Source organism: Mercenaria mercenaria, chromosome 11 (genome assembly GCF_021730395.1).
Source record: "Mercenaria mercenaria strain notata chromosome 11, MADL_Memer_1, whole genome shotgun sequence".
Taxonomy (NCBI): domain Eukaryota; kingdom Metazoa; phylum Mollusca; class Bivalvia; order Venerida; family Veneridae; genus Mercenaria; species Mercenaria mercenaria.
In genome coordinates this window covers 14,224,018-14,244,797 of record NC_069371.1, presented here as the reverse complement: position 1 = coordinate 14,244,797, position 20,780 = coordinate 14,224,018, and the positions used below count along the sequence as shown (strand labels likewise).

General features: G+C 35.5%; 1 protein-coding gene across 4 annotated transcripts; it reads left to right on the top strand.

The window, feature by feature from the left end:
* The first annotated feature begins 996 nt into the window (after positions 1 to 996).
* Positions 997 to 20,611, top strand: LOC123532255 (serine/threonine-protein kinase 16-like). Of its 4 annotated transcripts, none has more exons than XM_045313651.2 (8): positions 998 to 1,086; positions 3,282 to 3,422; positions 6,203 to 6,443; positions 6,674 to 6,813; positions 8,537 to 8,657; positions 10,978 to 11,073; positions 11,822 to 11,946; positions 14,156 to 20,611. In XM_045313651.2, the coding sequence occupies exons 2-8, from the start codon at positions 3,313 to 3,315 to the stop codon at positions 14,280 to 14,282; spliced, it is 960 nt and encodes a 319-aa protein (XP_045169586.2). In that variant the 5' UTR covers positions 998 to 1,086; positions 3,282 to 3,312; the 3' UTR covers positions 14,283 to 20,611. The 4 variants fall into 4 exon arrangements, with proteins under 4 accessions (XP_053374565.1, XP_045169586.2, XP_045169588.2 ...); XM_045313653.2 differs by lacking the exon at positions 998 to 1,086 and adding an exon at positions 1,215 to 1,249; XM_045313650.2 differs by lacking the exon at positions 998 to 1,086 and adding an exon at positions 1,256 to 1,422.
* The last annotated feature ends 169 nt before the right edge of the window (positions 20,612 to 20,780 follow it).

Here is a 20,780-nt window from a genome sequence, read left to right as displayed (position 1 = left end):
TATAAAAGATAAATCCCCATGCTAGGCGGTGCCTTAATTCATATTATAATGTCTCCAACAACATAGTGCTGTTGAAAAACGTTTGGCTAAGAGCAAATATTAGTATAATCCTTAAATAGTAACAGTTGGTTTGTACAAGTAAAGAAAGTTCTATGGAAATACGAGCTTCCTGAAGCTGAAGATTTAGTGTTATCTCCCTTCAAATCTAAAGTGTGGAGGAGGAAAGTGGATACATGCGTCCATCAACACTATGGCGAATTTATTTCCAAAACAGCCGCAACACACAAATCACTGAAGTATATGAACTGTCAGTTTACACCGGAAAAACCGCACCCGCTCCTGCGTATACCAATCAAATCTGCACGATGTCATAACAGAATCCCTGTTCAACTGAAACTTCTAACGGGCACATACATCCCCCAGAGTGCAAGATGTGCATTCATCCAGAACGAAGTGGACCCAACTTGTAGACTTGGTATGGATGGTGATGAAACACTACTCCATTTACTTCAATGTCCAGTTTTGGAACCTATAAGGAATGTGTGTATGTGTGAGATAGTTAACGAAGTAAAAAAAAACCTTTGATATTGCATTTTACAAACTGTCAGATAAATTGAAGATAAAACTTATGTTAGATTGTACTAATTTTATATCTTCTAGTGCTGTAAACAACAATCTAGTTTATTTTCAAGAACTTGAGTTCCTGTGTAGAAGGTACATTTATAATATACACTGTGCTAGATTTAAGTCCTTGCCTAAAACAACTAGGAAATCTGGTAAAAGAGCTAGGGGTCCCGTTAACAAATAGTTGCATGTTCAGTATAAACAAATAACAAAAAAGAAACAAAACAAAAAAAAAAAATGATTAATGAGCAGAATAGGTTATATGAACTGATATACATATATGTGTGATGTAAACAGCATCCTGTGTAAATAAGCCCGGCGGTGGTATTACCAAGTACATAGATATTAGGTCAGTTTATTGATACTGTGTTTGACGGTTCTTCCAGAAGGGAAGTCTTGATAACAACAACAACAACAACAGCGAGTCAATTTCAACTTCAAGCAGTTTTACATGAGGTTCACGTGAGTAAATGATCATTTTTGTAACATTTCTCAATATTCTGCAACGATACTAAGCAGATCACCTTGAGTTAATCAGCACGGTACGGCACGGGAAACATGCTTTTGAATAACTTAGAAGATAAAAATGCTTGATTTCAAGCATTTATAGATCCAGATGTGGCACGTATGTCAAATATTGCATATTTTTCGGTTTTATTTAAGCACAGACCTTTGATTTTAGTTGAACCCTATTCTAACTTAATTCCTGCATTATATTCTTTGAAGAAAGACGTTTTCAGGAGCATTTCCCACATTTCCGAATGGTTTTGTAACAAACTTTAGCTGCATTAAATTTCGGTTAGTATGTTTCGGATATGGTCCCGGTATACGCGGGTTTATTGCAGCTTGAGAGTCCCTGGACGAACGTTTCTGCAGTGAGACGCAATGAAAATTAATTGATTACGTAAACCTGCGAATACACAAGGTTTGACTCGAGAGCAAAACCTGTGGGCAGAGTTACTCGCTTGTCACCGATAGCGCCAATCAGCGTTGCCTGTTTCCAGTATACATGTGATTGTCAGCGTGATTGCATAGGTGACAATTTCTAATTGTTAATGCAGATTACGTGGTTTTTGAAGTAATTTCGATCGTTTTCTCACATACTAATTACCAGGCAGTTTTCAAGATGTTTTTAGAAAAAGTGATAATTAGGCTTAATTATGAACGTCCGAGTAATTTTACGATGCTGTCGATGTTGGTCTTAGTAACGTGATTATTTTTCTGCAAAATCGCTGATGTTTATTTTTATTGTTACTGAAGAAGCATTTATTAATATGTTGATCATAGACATACTGTGCATTCATAAAATATTTTAGACAAAATGTTTTAACGTTATGCTCTTAATAAGTATTAAAATTAAAGTATAATTGTTCATATATTTTATTTTTTCAATGTATGTTTATATACGTTCCCATTCTGAAATAAAAAAAGGTAAAGAAAAAAATTATCACGAGGGATTTTGTCCAACTTGGTATTTTCACAAGGGGGATTTTGTCCACCTTGATAATTTCACAGGATATCGTCCAGGAAGACCAGAAACAGCAGGGAGGTGCACAGACACTTGGGGTCTGGAACACCCAACCCTCCAGCCCAAACCACTATGCACCTGTTTACATTTTTTATCATCATCATTGTATATCCAGACACAGACTATAATCACACATATTAAACTTATTTGAACGAATTTGAAAATATGTATAATCTCTCACTAGATCTCACGGGAGATTATTTATATTTTCAAATTAAGTTTAACATTGCTTATGTGATTATAGTCTGTGCCTGGATATATATGATGATCATAAAAATATAAACAGGCACGTAGTAGTTTGGGCTGGAGGGGTTGGGTGTTCCAGACCCAAGTGTCTGTGGGGAGGTGGCGGGGGTGGGGGAGTGTCCAGGGGTGATTTTGTCATGTATACATTAATTTTTGACTACATTTTATCTATTTTACATTTACCTTTTTATCTCACCTTAACAATATTTGGGTGAAGAATTGTGATTACAAAATGTCTGTCGGTCTACACTTAATTTGACAGTACAATAGAGGCCTGTGTTTTGACGAAAGTTTAAGCCTGTCTGTCAGGTCTAGTCAGTAGTTGGGACTGCAACTTTTTCAGCTTTGGGAGTCCCAGGACTGCAACTTGAAATTGCTAGTGAGAACCCTGCATTTATGCATGAAAATTATGTGCATCTTGCAGAATTTGAAATCAGAGCCATATTTAGATTAGATCATAGTCATGAGTATCATTCATACTTTGGACGAAAAAAAAGTGATCAGACTGAACCCTGTTGTCACATACTTTTGCCTTAATACTATTTTCAAAAGTACCCATATCTTGTTTAAAAAAAAAAAATCACTTTTGTTATGAAGTTATTCTGTATTGAAAAGATATTTACATAAGGCGTAAAAAAAATTGCAGAACTGCACTAAACTGCTTTAAACATGGTCAGTGATGTTAGAAATCAACTTACTGATGCTCTAAACATGCTAAAGGCATAACCCCTGATTTGTATTCATTTTGTTTTTTCTTAAAGTGTTGAATTCAGACAGCTTTTCTGAAATAAAGTGTTGGATGCGTACATTTGGAAAGTCAAATGCTTTAAGACAAAGCTTCTCTGAGGTTGTTTTTTTTTCTTAACTTTTTTGCTTTTTTCAGAATGTAAGATGAAACCTAGAAGTGCCTCTAGATGAATACTGTTGGACTTGCAACACTCCTCAGAATGGGTTGTATATGTGGAAAAGAGAGCCTTACCATCAATAATAGGAGATTTTACATAAGATCAAGACTTGGAGAGGGGTAAAGACAGTTATAACTTGAAAAATGTAATAAATAGGACTGGGACGATTACTCAGTTAATCGGATCCGATTCGATTACTAGGTTAAACCGGTTTCAGTTTTGCAAAACTGGTAATCGCTCTCAAACAAAAAACATCACGAGTCATACTTTATCTTTACAATTTTTTTTTACCAGCACATAGATCCACAGTATACTTCTCCTAAAACACATCAGTGATCAACTGAACATAATCAATAGTCTCAGATTTGCATGATATAATGTCGTGATATCTTTAGAATAAAATACACCAGAATATGACTTATTAATTGTCACACTACTTGCAAACGATAAAGTCTGTAAGTTTCTAATGAAGTCAGCTGCTTGAAGTACTTTGATCTGGTTGTCAGGAAAGAAAACAGCATTTTCAATATGGCGGCCGATTAATCGGTTCGATTTGATTTCAAGCAAATGATTAACTGGTTTCAAAATTTTGAAATCGTCCCAGCCCTAGTAATGTACAGTAGAACACAGATTGTTCAAAACTGCAAGGAGATCAGAAATATACTCAAGTTATTCAGTGTTTTGAGCAACCTAAACAAACAAAATATACAGAAAAGTTTGGGAACTAAAATAGTAGCTCAACTAGTGTATTTTAACCTTTAGACTGCTAAATTTCTAAAATTATGGACTGGTCAATCATTAAATTTGGGCAGTACCACTTATTCAAAGGGGTGTTCACTGAAAATTTACTGACTAAATAGGGAACAGCGTAGACCATGATCAGCCTGCACTGGTTAAATAGGCAGATTCACTTGCCACTAGCAGGCTGAAGGTTAATGAGTACGAACTTTTAATTACATGTTCTAGATAAAAAAGTGAGGGAGAATTTATATCAAATACCAAATTATTGATACTGAAACTTTGCTTTTCTGTATAAAATTACTGCTACAAAATTACATCTAATTTAACCTAAGCTTAGTTTATCATCTATAATTGTATAATTGAAAAGGGAGAACATCTGTTTCTGTTAAGGGAAGTATTAATATCAGTGTGGTTAAACATATTATGCTGTGGGGCCGTGTAAAGGGGTGGTGGGGGGAAAGTGGGTGCTTCCACTAAAGTTGTCTGCTCTATGACTTGAGCAGTTCTGACTTGGTCACAATGTTAATGAGGATAATTTCTCTGCAAAGTTGAATAACAAGCTAAATTGGCCCAGTGGTTCTTGAGTTAAGTTGGCATATGGGAAGGTTTTTTGTAAAAAGAGAAAGAAAACCTTTTTTGTCGAGCCCGCTTGCAGTGAGCTCGACTTAGTCGCCACTTTTGACGGTTCGGTTTATGTGTATGTGCATGCGTTCGTCCAATTTTGTCCAGACCATAACTTTTACATGCAAGGACCAATCTTGTTTATATTTGGCCTGAATGTTAACCTCAATGAGAAGGAGTGTCATGCGCAAACCCCATGTTCCTTTCTCTAAGGTCAAGGTCACAGTCAGAGGTCAAAGGTCAGATTGAAGTTTGTCCATAGCATTTCTTCTTATTGCATGGTGGGATTTTGATGTAACTTGGCATGAATGTTTGCCATTATAAGATGAAGTGTCACACGCAAGAACCAGGTCCCTAGGTCTAAGGTCAAGGTCACACTTAGAGGTCAAAGGTCAGATACAAGAATGGCTGTCTGGAGCATTTCTTTTTCATGCATAGAGGGATTTTGCTGTAACTTGGCACAATTGTTAACCATCATGAGACAGAGTGTCATGCGTAAGAACCTAGAATTACTTCCCTTTGTTGTTACTATTTATTTATCTTATATTGTAACTTTTTTATTACTGGCCATAGGGAAAAATCATGACCACTCTTCTGTAGTACAACATGCATGTTACATCCAATTTTGAGGTGTATTATGACCTATCTCTACTGGTAAGGAATTTTGTGTGGACTTAGAGTGTTGTGTGCAACTCATAGTTCGGTTCCACATGTTGCCCATGGGCATCGTTTATATTTTACAAATATGGCAATAATCAGAACATGCCAGTTATGGATTGGGAAGGCATAGAATTTTGGCCTTACTTACAGCAGGAAAAAAAGACTCTTTGTCATGTTTGTAATATACACTTATTTAATGATTAACTGGTTTAAAGGACCAGGGGCAAATAGTTTTAAATTTCAAATTTGGACTAACTATTATAAAGCAAGATAACATGTGTTGCATATAGGCTGGTCATAGAACTGAGGATTTATAGAAAGAATCATGTAATGATACATAATTGTGTAAAATTTTAATATCATAATTATGTTCTCTTTGAAATTAGATGCAATGAAATGGCTCTGTTTTGTTTTAGCCAGTTGTCAAAGAGAATATACAGCTCACTTGAATTTGAACCTATGCTCTCCGGGTAGGAAGTGTGTACATGGTAGACTTTAAGTTTAACGTAGACACCTCAATTTAACACAGACTCATTAGTTTAATGTAAACACCTCAGTTTGAAGTAGACACCTAAGTTTAAAGTAAACGCCTAAGTTTGGTGTTTAAGTTTGAAGTAGACACCCCAGATTAAAACAGACACCTCAATTTAATGCAGTCAGCTGAGTTTAAAACAGACATTTTAGTGTAAAACAGACATCTTAGTTTAACATCTATAGACACCTTAGTTTAAGGTAGACAATTAAGTTCAAAAAAGACACCTCAGTTTAAAACAGACATCTCGGTTTAATACTAACACCTTCAGTGTAAAGTAGACAGAACATTGTGTGTGTTTGCCATTTTCATTCATAATTCATCTTTACATTTTGATAATTTCAGTGGATTTAGTGTTGTAGACCTACTAGAAGATGCCCGAAACCATAACTTGTATGCCATGAAAAGAATCACCTGTCACGATAAGAATGATGAAAGAGTTGCCATGCGAGAAGTGGAAATAATGAAATCATTTAAAAACAAGAATCTTGTGCCATTAGTAGAGTATTCGATGATAACAGTAGGTCAACATGTACAGTCCCATGAGCCTATCACAGAAGTGCTGGTTGTAATGCCTTTTTATAGGGTAAGATTTGTGTGTTTTTATCATTGAAAAGCCATAATGATATGTGTTACAGTATAGCTGCCTAATTTTAGTGATGCACATAAAGTATATTGCTTGTTATTTTCTATTTTGGTCATTGGGTAGTTGTTATTACATATATTTGTCATACAAAAATGATGGACATGACTTGAAACTAAATACAACAAAAAGTAATTTATTGTTACATAATGTAATCTAAATATTTTGTACAGCGAGGTTCAGTGCAAGACAGAATAGAGGCGTTAAGTCGTAAATCAGATCGGATGAAAGAAGAGGACATTTGGTCACTGTTTCTTGGAGTTTGTAAAGCCCTGAAAGCAATGCATACACACAGTCCAGCCTATGCTCATAGGTAGGTTGCAGGTATGAGCTGGAAATAGGGCTTAAAATTTCATCTTAAATGAAATAATTTTCAAAATAAAGTATACATAGGCAGATTGCAAGTGGTTTGGTTTCCAAGCACACACATATAAGCCCTGTTTCCAAGCACACACATGTCCTGTTTCCAAACACACACTTGCCCTGTTTCAAAGCACACACAAGCCCAGTTTCTAAGCGCACACACTTGCCCTGTTTCCAAGCAAACACATGCCATGTGTACAAGCACTCACACATGCCCAGTTTCCAAGCACTCACACATGCCCTGTTTCCAAGCTCTCACACATGCCCTGTTTCCAAGCAAACACACATACCCCGTTTCCAAGCACACACACACACACATACCCTGTTCCCAATCACACACATATGCCCTGTTTCCAGGCACACACATTCCCTGTTTCCAAACACATACATGCCCTGTTTCTAAGTACACACACATACCCTGTTTCCAAGCACACACATGCCCTGTTTCCAAGCACACACACACACACACACATGCTCTGTTTCCAAGCACACACTTTCTAAAATCTCTCAAGCAAAGATCAAAGTCATTCTTGAAGCATTTTTATGCCCCCACTTTAGGGGGTGGGGGGCATATAGATTTGCCCTTGTCCGTCCGAGAATGTTGTGTCGTGCCTAGCTCCAAAAGTATTTGACGTAGAGTCTCAAAGATTTACAGGAATGTTGGTCAGCATGTGTAGTTGTGCACCTGTCCGTCCGAGAATGTTGTGTCGCGTCTAGCTCCAGAAGTATTTGACGTAGAGTCACAAAGCTTTACAGGAATGTTGGTCAGCATGTGTAGTTGTGCACCTGGGGTTTCGCGTCAGGATTCATTCAGTCATGTAGGAGTGATGGCCCCTGACTTTGTAAAAATTTGTCATTTTAGTGTTGTGTCATGCCTAGCTCCAAAAGTATTTGATGTAGAGTCACAAAACTTTACAGGAATGTTGGTCAGCATGTGTAGTTGTGCACCTGGGGTTTTGCATCCGGATTCATTCAGTCATGTAGGAGTTACGGTCCCTGACTTAGTTAAAAATTTGTCATTTTAATGTTGTGTCGTGCGTAGCTCCAAAAGTATTTGACCTAGAGTCACCAAAGTTTACAGGAATGTTGGTCAGCATGTGCAGTTGTGCACCTGGGGTTTCGCATCCGGATTCATTCAGTCTTGTAGGAGTTATAGCCCCTGACTTAGTTAAAACTTGGTCATTTTAATGTTGTGTCGCGCATAGCTCTAAAAGTATTTGACCTAGAGTCACTTAAGTTTACAGGAATGTTGGTCAGCATGTGCAGTTGTGCACCTGGGGTTTCGCATCCGGATTCATTCAGTATTGTAGGAGTTATGGCCCCTGACCTAAGAAAAAATTTGTGTCCTTTGTCATGTAGTGGGGACATCTGTGTCCCATGGACACATTTCTAGTTTATCTAGAATTAGTGTTCAAGTTAACTGACCAATATAGCTTACTGGTATCTGAAATATATGTTTAAAATGACATACACCCTGCATTAAACAGAGTCTTAGAGTGGTAACATTGTATCTTTTTTTCTGTTTTGTTAAAAGAAATAAGTTCAAATTTCAAGGAACATTGCAGAAAATCTATTTCATTAAAATATTTAGGGTTGTACAGGAACTGTATGTCGAAAATTAGACTTATATTTATAATATCACTCTTTATTGAAGTGTATATTGTTTATTTCAGAGATGTGAAGCCAGGCAACGTAATGTTAGGTGATACTGGCGAGGCAGTCCTTATGGATTTAGGCTCTGCAGTGAAAGCAAGAGTGGAAATAAAATCTAGATCTGAAGCTATAGCATTGCAGGTTAGTCATTTTTAGCTCGACTTTTCGAAGAAAAAGTATAGCTATTGCACTCACCCCAGAATCAGTGTCGGTGTTGGCATTGCCGTTGGTTAAAGTTTTTGATAAAGTCAAATATCTCTGTTACTATCAAAGCTATTGACTTGAAACTTAACATTTATATTTACTATCAAAGTCTACACCAGGAGAAACAATCCCCATAACTCTGAATTTTGACACAGTTATGCCCCTTTTTGACTTAAAATTTTTGGTTAAAGTTTTTGATAAAGTCAAATATCTCTGTTACTATCAAAGCTATTGACTTGAAACTTAAAATAGTTATTTACTATCAAAGTCTACACCAGGAGAAAAAATATCCATATCTCTGGTTTGAATTTTGACACAGTTATTAGTGTTGTATCCAGGATGTAAAAAGGGCATGGGGCAGTGGAAAAGGGGCATGGGGCTAGGGGGTCCGGGGCATGCTCCCCCGGAAAATTTTTAAATCATGCGCGTCATTTCGTGCAATTTGGAGGCATTCTGTGTGTATTTGTGTGATGATGTACCATTGTATTTCCCTCTGATATTGCTTAGTTATGCATCTATTATATTAAAACATATTTTGAAAACATCTGTTTATGTCTTTCTTAACACAAGCAGTTGACTCAAAAGTCCTTGGAATCTCAGTGAGATTAATGGTTCTCACATGCAAACATAACATTCCTCAAATTGCGTATTCTTGTGATATCTTATAACTCTTTACCCAGTTTCTGTTTTAAACCACAGTGAATGAAATATTAAACAATATATAACACAATATATTTTTATTTATTATTCTCTTCTATGACTATGGGAAACTGTCAGTACATTTCCATCAAGGCAAACAGAAAAACTAAAACAATAAATTACTAAATACATTGTAAAACACATACTTATACTGTATTATACATGTACCATGAAACCTTCAATACAAAAATACAGTTATTGACTTCGATTTAATATGACTTCAGTATACTAATTTCCTTTAAGAACAGGCTTGAAAAAATAGTTGTGTGTTTATCATCATGTTGATATTCAAAATCTGTAAGGCTTTGCCTTCAGCCATCTCTCAAGTTAAACAGTAAAATACTGAATACATTGTAAAATACACAATAAACACAATAAAACACTGTCTTCAAAGAATATAACTCAGTCAGAAATAATAGATCTAGTGACATTTTGTTATTTTGAAGTAAGTTCATTTTAATTAAAAAAATATTTATCTGGAATTACTTCTTATTATTTCTCAAAAATCTTTTCTACATTGTAGTGAAGTAGTGTAGCAGATTTATACTGAAAAAGACTTCAAAACTTATACTGTATTATACATGTACCACAAAACCTACAATACAAAAATACAGTTATGAACTTATTTTCCAATTCAGTATGACTTCAGTATATACTAACTTCCTTAAATACAGGCTTGAAAAAATAGTCCTGTGTTTATTATCATGTTAATATATATTCAAATTCTACGAGGCTTTGCCTTCAGCCATCTCTTAACCACTGCTTGGTAATTGATGTATTGGTCATTTTTTATCACATGCAGAAGTTTATTTGTGTTTTCCACACTTAACCTATTTCTTAAGTCTGTCACAATTCTATTTACACTTGAGAATACACGCTCAACCTCAGCAGTGCTGACGGGGAGAACAGCGGCTGTTGAACATAGTTCAACTTATGCCCCTTTTTAACTTAGAATTTTTTGGTTAAACTCTTTATAAAGTTTTTACTGGCAAAGCTCTAATTCAGAGTCAAGCACTGAGAAAAGTCTTGCGCGCTGTCTTACGGACAGCTCTTGTTTATTTTAATGTGGATTACCAATTTTCAAGTATTTCAGGGTTATGGCAGTCAATGAAATTAAATTCCAACAAATAAAATATCTAGATCTTTGAATCTACAAATTTCTGTCCTGACAAAAAAACCATGTTGGCCAAAACTACAGTGTTTAGTTGGGTTACCCGTCACTCCACAATTAATTGTTTTTGTGGTTAGCTTTCTTAGGGGTAGAGGGCTTGGGGGCAACAAAATGACATATTTGCTCTAACATAGTTGGTATTTTTATCACATTAAACAACAGCTCTAGTTTACCTTAAAGTAGTGAAATATTGTAATGGCTATGGCTATGATGTGTCCAGTAAAAACTGTTAAACTTTCTGGAACAAACATTTTAGCTGCATTAAATTTGTAAGGTAAAGTCACACTTTAAAGGCACCCTAGTCAGTTTGCCATGATTCTATATTGGACAAAAAATATATGAGTGGTAGAAAGTCAGGTTTGACCCCGGGATTTCATGTATTTGCAGGATGAGGCTGCTGAGAGATGTTCTATGTTATTCCGTCCTCCAGAACTCTTCAATGTGGAGCCTGGTACCAGCATAGATGAACGGACTGATATCTGGGTGAGTGTAGTTTTATCTTTTACAGTATTCAGTCATAGAGATGATTTAAGGGACCTCCATGGTCAAGTGGTTAAGGATGCTAACTTAAAATCACTTGCACCGCCACCCACCCCATTGCTGTGGGTTCTGAACCCCAGCCAGGAATTAGCATTATAGAGTCTGCTTTTCTTTTTTAGCTTGGTTATATTGTATGCTTTCAAAGGAATTTTCTTTTAAATTTATTCAAATATTTCCTTGGTTACCGATTTGTCCATTTTCTTCAGTTGCTTACAAATAGATTTGTAAGTTTTTGAATAACTGAAACAATCATATGAACATTTCTGTAAGTAAAGTCGTTTAAGGAGATATTACATGTATTTTAATTCATTGAACAAGTTGATTAAAAAAAAAGAAGCTGTAATCGGTTGGATAAAGTGATGAATATTATGATGTCATCCTTCTGTGGCAATCATCTTATTTATTTGTGCAGTGAGTTCAGTAAATTGAATTAATTAAACAAATGTAATCGGATGAAAAAAGACATCCATTCCTGTTATAGGCAATAAGAGATTTTTGGTAAAAATGTCTTATGGCGAATGCGACGACAGTTCACTTCCTTTCCATTACATACGAACACCTCATCCTAGATGTAGCACTGTAGTTACACCATTAAATAGAAAATATTTAAAACTAAAACTTTTGTATTCCATTGAAGACATTAGCTTTATGAAAGATAGTTTACAAAAACTTGTCTTCATGTATATTTCAGTCATTGGGGTGTACACTTTATGCTATGGCCTTCCTGGAGTCTCCGTTTGAACAGGCATACCAAAGAGGAGACAGTATAGCATTGGCAGTGATGTCAGATCATATCAGAATTCCACAGAATACTGGGTAAATACAACTTTAAAGCCCCAAAACTTAGTAAGACACAGTAGGTGAGCATCAGATTTATGATACAGCGTTCTTGGGTTCGAATTCTGGCGAGGTTGGAATTATACTGTGGTCTTCATAATCCGTTAACAAAACACAGTTACTGGTTAGAAATCCAGGAAGCATTCATCAAGCATGACTAACGTAAACTAAATAATGAGATTTTTCACTACAACTGGTTATTAAATAATCAATGCCTTCACATTGTTTATCATCTGATTTACAATGGATCAGATGAGCAGGAATTGAATAGCAATCTGTGCATCAATCTTTGTTTTGTAAAGAAAGAAATAGTATTTATTTTCATTTAAACAACATTGACCAATGCAAAAATTTTAAAAAATGAACAAAATGGTGTTAGAAAACATCTCTTAAAGTTGGGAAAGTGAAATTTCAAAAGAAGATTAATTACAGCTAATGCTATTTTTCTGATGGTAAAGATCAAAATTGAATCAACTTGACTATATGATTTTTTGCTGGATATCAAGAATATTTCAAATCAAAATCAGGAACTATGTTTTTCATCGGAAGGCGAATTACAATTTAACCTGGATGTGTCTCTTTTTCTGTTCTATTTAGATGTTGCAAATATCGATATTGAGCAAACCGCTAATTTGTTTGCTGTAAAATGCAAACTTACAAATGCTACTTTTTATGCATTTATATGAGTATAATCCACATTGTGACTTCTTCAAGACTTGAAAATCATCCAAGAATCACCAGCATGGTTCATGGATTTTCAAAAAGTTCCAATGTGGTTTATACTTGTCTAAATGCACAAAAACAGCATTCAGTTCTTCTTTGTTTAATTGAAAAAAAGACCATTATAGAATGTTAAATAAACCCATATAACCTTTTTTTATTGGTAATATGCTTGTATCATTTCTTTTTCTGTTGTTGTTTTTAAAATTAGCTTAGACTGAGTCTTTGCTCTCCCTCCTCCCTCACTTTTTCATCCCCTACCCATATTTCTGATATCTTTCATTTATTTATGCTCCCCCCCCCCCACTTCAAAGAAGGATGGGTACATTGTTTTGCAGATGTCGGTCAGTCCATAGACCAGTTGGATTTTGGATGAAAACTCAAGAACGCTTGGGCCTAGGATGATGAAAATTGATAGGGAGGTTGGTCATGACTAGCAGATGAGCTGTATTGATTTTGAGGTCAGTAGGATAAAGGTCAAGGTCAAAGTGACCCGGAACAGTTAAAAGGTTTCTGGATGATAACTCAATAATGCTTGGGCCTAGGAAAGTTGATAGGGAGGTAGGTCATGTCCAGCAGATGACCCTTATTGATCTTGAGGTTAGTAGGTCAAAGGTCAAGGTTACAGTGACCAAGAACAGTTCAACCGTTTTCAGACGATAACTTGAGAACGCTTGGGCCTAGGATCACGAAACTTAATAGGAAGGTTGATCATGACCAGCAGATGACCCTGTTGATTTTGAGATCAGTAGGTCAAAGGTCAAGGTCACATTGACCCAGAACAGTAGAACTTTTTCTGCCAAATAACTAGAGAATGCTTTGGTCTAAGATCATATTTGAATTGGAAGTCACTTATGACTTGTAAATGACCCATAATTATTGATTTGAGGTCAGTACGTCAAATGTCCAGTGCACAGTGACCAAATCTTTCTGTTCCTTGTGCAGTTACTGAATGCATCAAGCGGGGTGGGCATTTTCCAGTTCTACGAGCTCTTGTTAAAATGTACTTGCTGATGGATATATGAAGCAACCAGTCTGCTATGTCTTTTCACTGCAGTGTCTGTTTTTGTGGTTGGCCTACTTTACGGGTCTCCGTGGCCTAGTGGTTAAAGTCACTGACTTCAAACCACTTGCCCCTCATTGATGTGGGTTTGAGCCTCACTCCAGGCATTGAATTCTTCATGTGAGAAGGCATCCAGCTGGCTTACGGAAGGTTGGTGGTTCTACTCAGGTGCCCAGCCGTGATGAAATAATGCACTGAGGGGCACCTGGGATCTTCCTCCACCATCACCAACAAACTACAGTGTGTTGCTGTGTGTGTGTTTGCAGTGCTCAATGTTTCCATTGAGACTACTCTTGCTTGTTTTATCATTTGTGAATACAGACTTGGGTTGTGTTACATGATCTAATAATTTTGTTGATATGATATTGATTTGTTCATTGATTATTTTATGTACTTATCTTACAGATATTCCAGCTCAATAGAAGAAACTATACGTGAATGTATGGTGGTGAATCCAATGGAGAGACCATTTATTGACCAAATTTTAAATAAAGCTCAGACTGTTTGTAACAGAAATGGTGCGAATGTGTGACTGACAGAAATGGTGTGAATGTGTGACTGACACCAACAATGGGCATGTTGTGTAATCCAGATTTAATTGTATAAATTATATTGCCTGTGATGTTTTTCATGAAAATGTATGAACTTATATTACAGTTGTTGTGAGTAGAAAATCACCATTCTATATATAATGCAATTGGTTCAGTTTATTTTTTAGCTCATCTGATTTTTTGAAAAAAAATGATGAGTTATTGTCATCACTTGAGCGGTTGTCGGCGTCGGCGTCGGCGTCTGCGTCGGCGTTGCCTGGTTAAGTTTTATGTTTAGGTCAGCTTTTCTCCTAAACTATCAAAGCTATTGCTTTGAAACTTGCAACACTTGTTCACCATCATAAGCTGACCCTGTATAGCAAGAAACATAACTCCATCTTGCTTTTTGCAAGACTTATGGCCCCTTTTGTACTTAGAAAATATCAGATTTCTTTGTTAAGTTTTATGTTTAGGTCAACTTTTCTCCTAAACTATCAAAGCTATTGCTTTGAAACTTGGAATACTTGTTCACCATCATAAGCAGACCCTGTACATCAAGAAACATAACTCCATCTTGCTTTTTGCAAGAATTATTGCCCCTTTTGGACTTAGAAAATCAGTTTTCTTGGTTAAGTTTTATGTTTAGGTCAGCTTTTATCCTAAACTATCAAAGCTATTGCTTTAAAACTTGCAACCTTGTTCACCATCATAAGCTGACCCTGTACAGCAAGAAACATAACTCCATCCTGCTTTTTGCAAGATTTATGGCCCCTTTTGGACTTAGAAAATATCAGATTTCTTGGTTAAGTTTTATGTTTAGGTCAACTTTTTCTCTTAAACTATCAAAGCTATTGCTTTGAAACTTGCAACACTTGTTCACCATCATAAGCTGACCCTGTACAGCAAGCAACATAACTCCATCCTGCTTTTTGCAATAATTATTGCCCCTTTTGGACTTAGAAAATCATTTTCTTGGTTGAGTATTATGTTTAAGGCAACTTTTCTCATAAACTATCAAAGCTATTGCTTTAAAACTTGCAACAGTTTTTCACAATCATAAGTGGACACTGTACATCAAGAAACATAACTCTATCCTGCTTTTTGCAAGAATGATGGCCCTTTTTAGACTTAGAAAATCATGGGTAGGACAATATTTCTATTATACAAAAAAAATCAGATGAGCGTCAGCACCCGCAAGGCGGTGCTCTTGTTTATATGTAGAAATGAATAAATAAGCTTCATTGATTTTGTGCTCATCAAACTTGGTTTGTGGTGTCTTAAGAATCACTGTCCAGCCCATCCCTGTGCCCATCTGTTCCCATCCATTCTGAATAGTTTTCCGTTGAATATCTTTGGAACCCGTGCAGATTTCATTTTGAAACTTAATAATCATATTCAGTGATATACCTTCCCTAGAAATTAAGAAATGTGAAAAAAGTACAATTAGAAAGGGAACAATTTTTGTAAGTTAACAAAAGGTTCCATATCACTGACCTTTGTTATAACAAAATTGTTTCCCCTTTTCATTTTGAAAAGAACTTGAAATTGACATTGCCTTAGATTGGTTGAAACTTTACACAAATCTTTAGGAAAATAAAGCATGTGTTCATATCCAGTTCACTAAGTCTATTATTTTGACAAAATTATTCCACTTTTCTACTTAGAAAATATAGCAAAGTTGTTGTGTTTCAAGAATATCCTGAAACCAAAGAAGATAATGTATAGGAACTTTAAAACAGGTTACTAAAATCATAAGGCATGGTCACATGCCATGTCCCATGCTTTGACCTTTCTTCCTTGACAAAATTAATTCTGTTTTTGCTTTTACGAAAATTTTCCGAAATTGACATTTTCTTAAATAATTCTGAAACCTTTCCATGTTTATGTAAACTTTGATATTATACACATCAAGATCCAAAAATCTGCCTTTTATGTTGATAAAATTATTCCCATTTTGGTTGTGTGGGTCATAGAAAATGTGGCAGGTTTGTTGTTTTTCTTTAAAGCATTTTGAAACCAGTGAAGTATTGCACTGGATCTTGACCCCAGTAATTTGTCATGACAAGTGTTAGAACTCAAACTGTGTTTTACAAAATTGTCTTCCTTTCTGTTTATATTTTTAGCTCGACTATTCGAAGAATAGTCTAGCTATTCTACTCACCCTGGCATCGGCGTCGGCGTCACACCTTGGTTAAGTTTTTGCATGCAAGTACATACAGCTATCATTTAAAGGCATATAGCTTTGAAACTTATTTATTCTTTTTCTAGGTCATTACCAACCTCACTGGGTCAAGTTCCATAACTCTAACATGTATTTTGAGCAAATTATGCCCCCTTTTGGACTTAGAAAATTCTGGTTAAAGTTTTACATGCAAGTTACTATCTCCAAAACTAATGCAGATATTGAATTGAAACTTCACATGTGTCTTCGGGGTTATAAAACTAGTTGATAGCACCAAGTCCCATAACTCTGACCTTCATTTTGGCCAAATTATGCCCCCTTTTGGACTTAGAAAATTCTGGTTAGTTTTGCGTGCAAGTACATACAGCTATTACTAAAAGGCATATAGATTTAAAACTTATTTATTCTTTTTCTAGATCAATTACCTACCTCACTGGGTCAAGTCCCATAACTCTGACATGTATTTTTGCCAAATTATGCCCCCTTTTGGACTTAGAAAATCCTGGTTAAAGTTTTACATGCAAGTAACTATCTCCAAAACTACTACAGATATTAAATTGAAACTTCACGTGTGTCTTCAGGATTATCAAACTAGTTGATAGCACCAAGTCCTAAAACTCTGACATGTATTTTGGGCAAATTATGCCCCCTTTTGGACTTAGAAAATCCTGGTTAAAGTTTTGCGTGCAAGTACATACAGCTATTACCAAAAGGCATATAGCTTTGAAACTTATTTATTCTTTTTCTAGATCAATTACCAACCTCACTTGGTCAAGTTCCATAACTCTTAACATGTATTTTGAGCAAATTATGCCCCCTTTTGGACTTAGAAAATTCTGGTTAAAGTTTTACATGCAAGTTACTATCCCCAAAACTAATGCAGATATTGAATTGAAACTTAACATGTTTCTTCGGGGTTATAAAACTAGTTGATAGCACCAAGTCCCATAACTCTGATTTGTATTTTGGTCAAATTATGTCCCCTTCCGAACTTAAAACTCTTTTGATATTTAACATTTTGGGTAATAATTTCCTGCTTCTGTGACAATATTTCGAATAGTCGAGCTTGGCTGTCTTACGGACAGCTCTTGTTAATTCTTAAGAGAACACCACTTCATTGTCACTCGTTATAACTAAATATTTCAGCAAGGACAGTTGAAATGTTAAATAACCATAATCATGTTTTGAATAATGAAAAGGTTTGTACATAGGTTGTTTTTTAACTTGTTTCCGCTAAAAGAATTTTATGTAACTTAACACAGTGAAAGATGACCACAGTGAATGGAAATGAATAGCAGAAGAGCCTAATAGTTACTTGGATGTAAATATTTATAAAACTAACTCCCATTTTATACTTTATTTTTCATCTGTTTTAATCATTTTTTAAGGATCTTAAGGATAACATGGTGTAATAGCCATATTTCGTATCTTGTAACTGGATGGTAAAATTTAAATGATATTTTGTCACTTTAAAGATATTCAAAATTAAAAATGTTTCACCGAGAGATGTTTCAAATTTAATCATTTTTAAGGGGAGATAATCGGTATTGAAGTTAACATTGATGCCTATGGGAAATATATAATTTCTTTCATTATGAGAATCTGAACTTGAATTTCGAGAAACTTTTGCGGTAGAAAGCTGCATTATATGATTCTGATACAAATATCAAAAAGAAATCTAAAATTCCCCGTAGGGAAAAAGGAGAAAATGATTTTTTCTAGTTTTCAGGGGAGATAATTCATGAAAACCCAAAATTATCAGGGGAGGTAATGTAAAGGAAATTTTTGAGAACTTCTCTCACTATATATCTTGTCAATATGCACCTTATTTCTATCGTTTGACATTTTTAAAGCTTACATTATCAAGTTTTATGTACGCTTTGGGTGAAATTGTGGCCTATTACACCATGGTATCCTTAAGTCCTCGAAGGGAATTCCATGTAACCAATACATCTCCCAGACTGAGTATGACAGGTTCAGGGGACAGTGTTTAAAATGCTACAGTGGGTTTTATTTATTATTCTAATACTTTTAAGATTGTCTGTTATTAGCTCACCAGAGCACAAGGTGCTCAGGGTGAGCTATTGTGATCGCTCACCGTCCAGCGTCCATCCGTCCACACTTTCCTTTAAACAACATCTCCTCCTAAACCAACAGGCCAATTTTGATGAAACTTCACAGGGATGTTCCTTGGATGGTCTTCTTTAAAAATTGTTCAAAGAATTGAATTCCATGCAGAACTCTGGTTGCCATGGCAACAGAAAGGAAAAACTTTAAAAATCTTCTTCTCAAAAACCAGAAGACCTAGAGCTTAGATATTTGATATGAAGCATTGCCTAGTGGACCTCTACCAAATTTGTTCAAATCATGACCCCGGGGTCAAAATTGACCCCGCCCTAGGGGTCATTTGATTTTACATAGGAAAATCTTAAAAAATCTTCTTCTCAAAAACCAGAAGCCCTAGAGCTTAGATATTTGACATGTAGCATTGCCTAGAGGACCTCTACTAAAGTTGTTCAAATCATGACCCCGCCCCAGGGGTCACTTGATTTTACATATGAAAATCTTCAAAAAATTTCTAAAAATAAACAGAAGTCCTAGAGCTTAGATATTTCACGTGTGGCATTGCCTAGTGGACCTCTACAAAATTTGTTCCAATCATGACCCCCAGGGTCAAAATTGACCCCGCCCCAGAGGTCACTTGATTTTACATAGGAAAATCTTCAATAAATTTCTAAAAATAAACCAGAAGGCCTAGATCTTAGATATTTAACGTGTAGCATTGCCTAGTAGACTTCTACAAAATTTGTTCAAATCATGACCTCCGGAATCAAATTGACCCCGCCCAATGGGGTTACTTGATTGTACATAGGAAAATCTTCAAAAAATTTCTGAAAATAAACCAGAAGGCTAAGATCTTAGATATTTGACGAGTAGCATTGCCTAGTAGACTTCTACAAAAAAATTACAAATCTGGACCCCCCAGGGTCAATTTTACCCAGCCCCAGGGGTTACTTGATTGTATATAGGGAAATCTTCATAAATTTGCTAAAAATAAACCAGAAGGCCTAGATCTTAGATATTTGATATGTTACATTGCCTAGTAGACTTCTACAAACTTTGTTCCATTCATGACCCCCGGGGTAAACTTGGCCCTGCCCCAGGGGTTACTTGATTGTACATCAGAAAATCTTCCAAAAAATTTCTAAAAATCACCAGTTTGACATTTGAAACATGTAGCTCATATTACTCTGGTGAGCGATCCAGGGTCATCATGACCCTCTTGTATAAACAAAGAAGGATTTTACCATGTATTGTCTTGTCAATTAGAACATGTTTCGTAAAATGACCTACTTTTGACTATTCCGCCTAAAAAGGATTCCTGATTAGTATCCCTTCCTGGTGTAATTTGAACGTATTAGAATGGAAATAGCTTTTAGTTTTGTGTGCTTTGTTGGCAAATAAAACACGGTTTTGAGTTTAGATGCGTCTTAATTAATCATGAAGGCCGAGCATTATCATTTTTTTCGAACTTTTCCTGGAGTAGGAATCACTATTAGCAATTTCTCTGCTTATTCCTTGAGGTCGTGGTCCACTTTTTTATTCTGTTATACACCATGCATGGAAATGTAGTGTGTGGAAATCCCTATTTTCTACAGTTTATTCAAGCATTCATAAATGATATCTTTTTATGTGTAGATTTATTGAAAGGATGGTGTATATTCCGGTGTGATTGTCTGCAATCAATAGATGACCCTGTTGTTTTAGGGGTTAAAGGTCAAGGCCAGAACATACTATAGACAGAATATAACACTGTTAGTTTCTTGCATCAGGCAGACAAATTTGGTATACAGACAGCTCATTTATTAATAATTGACTAACCATATGTTCAGTAACAATCTGAATACAGTTTCTGTGAATGATTTATGATTTTGGTTATCTAAATGCATGCATTAATTCTGTGTACAGAAACAACTGACCTGAAATTTTGAAAACTTGTTTATGTATCCTTAAATGAATTATTTATAACACTTTCTACATGTAGTTTTGGGACCAAGCAGTTATTAGCTTTTTTATGATTTACATTTTCTTTATTGTTATTTATATTTTTGTCTTTGGTGCAATAATGAATAAACAAATATTTCGTCATATATGTCTTGCATTGTATATAACTTTATGTAACAAAACTCTATGAACATCTCAGCCAAAACCCTTTGACAAATCATTAAAACAGGTCGATATTTTCAACCTTTCATGAATAAATTCTCTGTCTAGGGAACAAATGTATGTGTAAAAAAAACACAAGAGGAATATTAAT

What these genes read in the sequence shown, in the direction of transcription:
- LOC123532255 (XM_045313651.2), top strand. Translation starts at nt 3,313, where the DNA reads ATGAATACTGTTGGACTTGCAACACTCCTCAGAATGGGTTGTATATGT. An exon ending in AGTCCAGCCTATGCTCATAG is followed by an intron (nt 6,814 to 8,536) that starts GTAGGTTGCAGG and finishes TGTTTATTTCAG; the next exon opens with AGATGTGAAGCCAGGCAACG. An exon ending in ATGAACGGACTGATATCTGG is followed by an intron (nt 11,074 to 11,821) that starts GTGAGTGTAGTT and finishes TGTATATTTCAG; the next exon opens with TCATTGGGGTGTACACTTTA.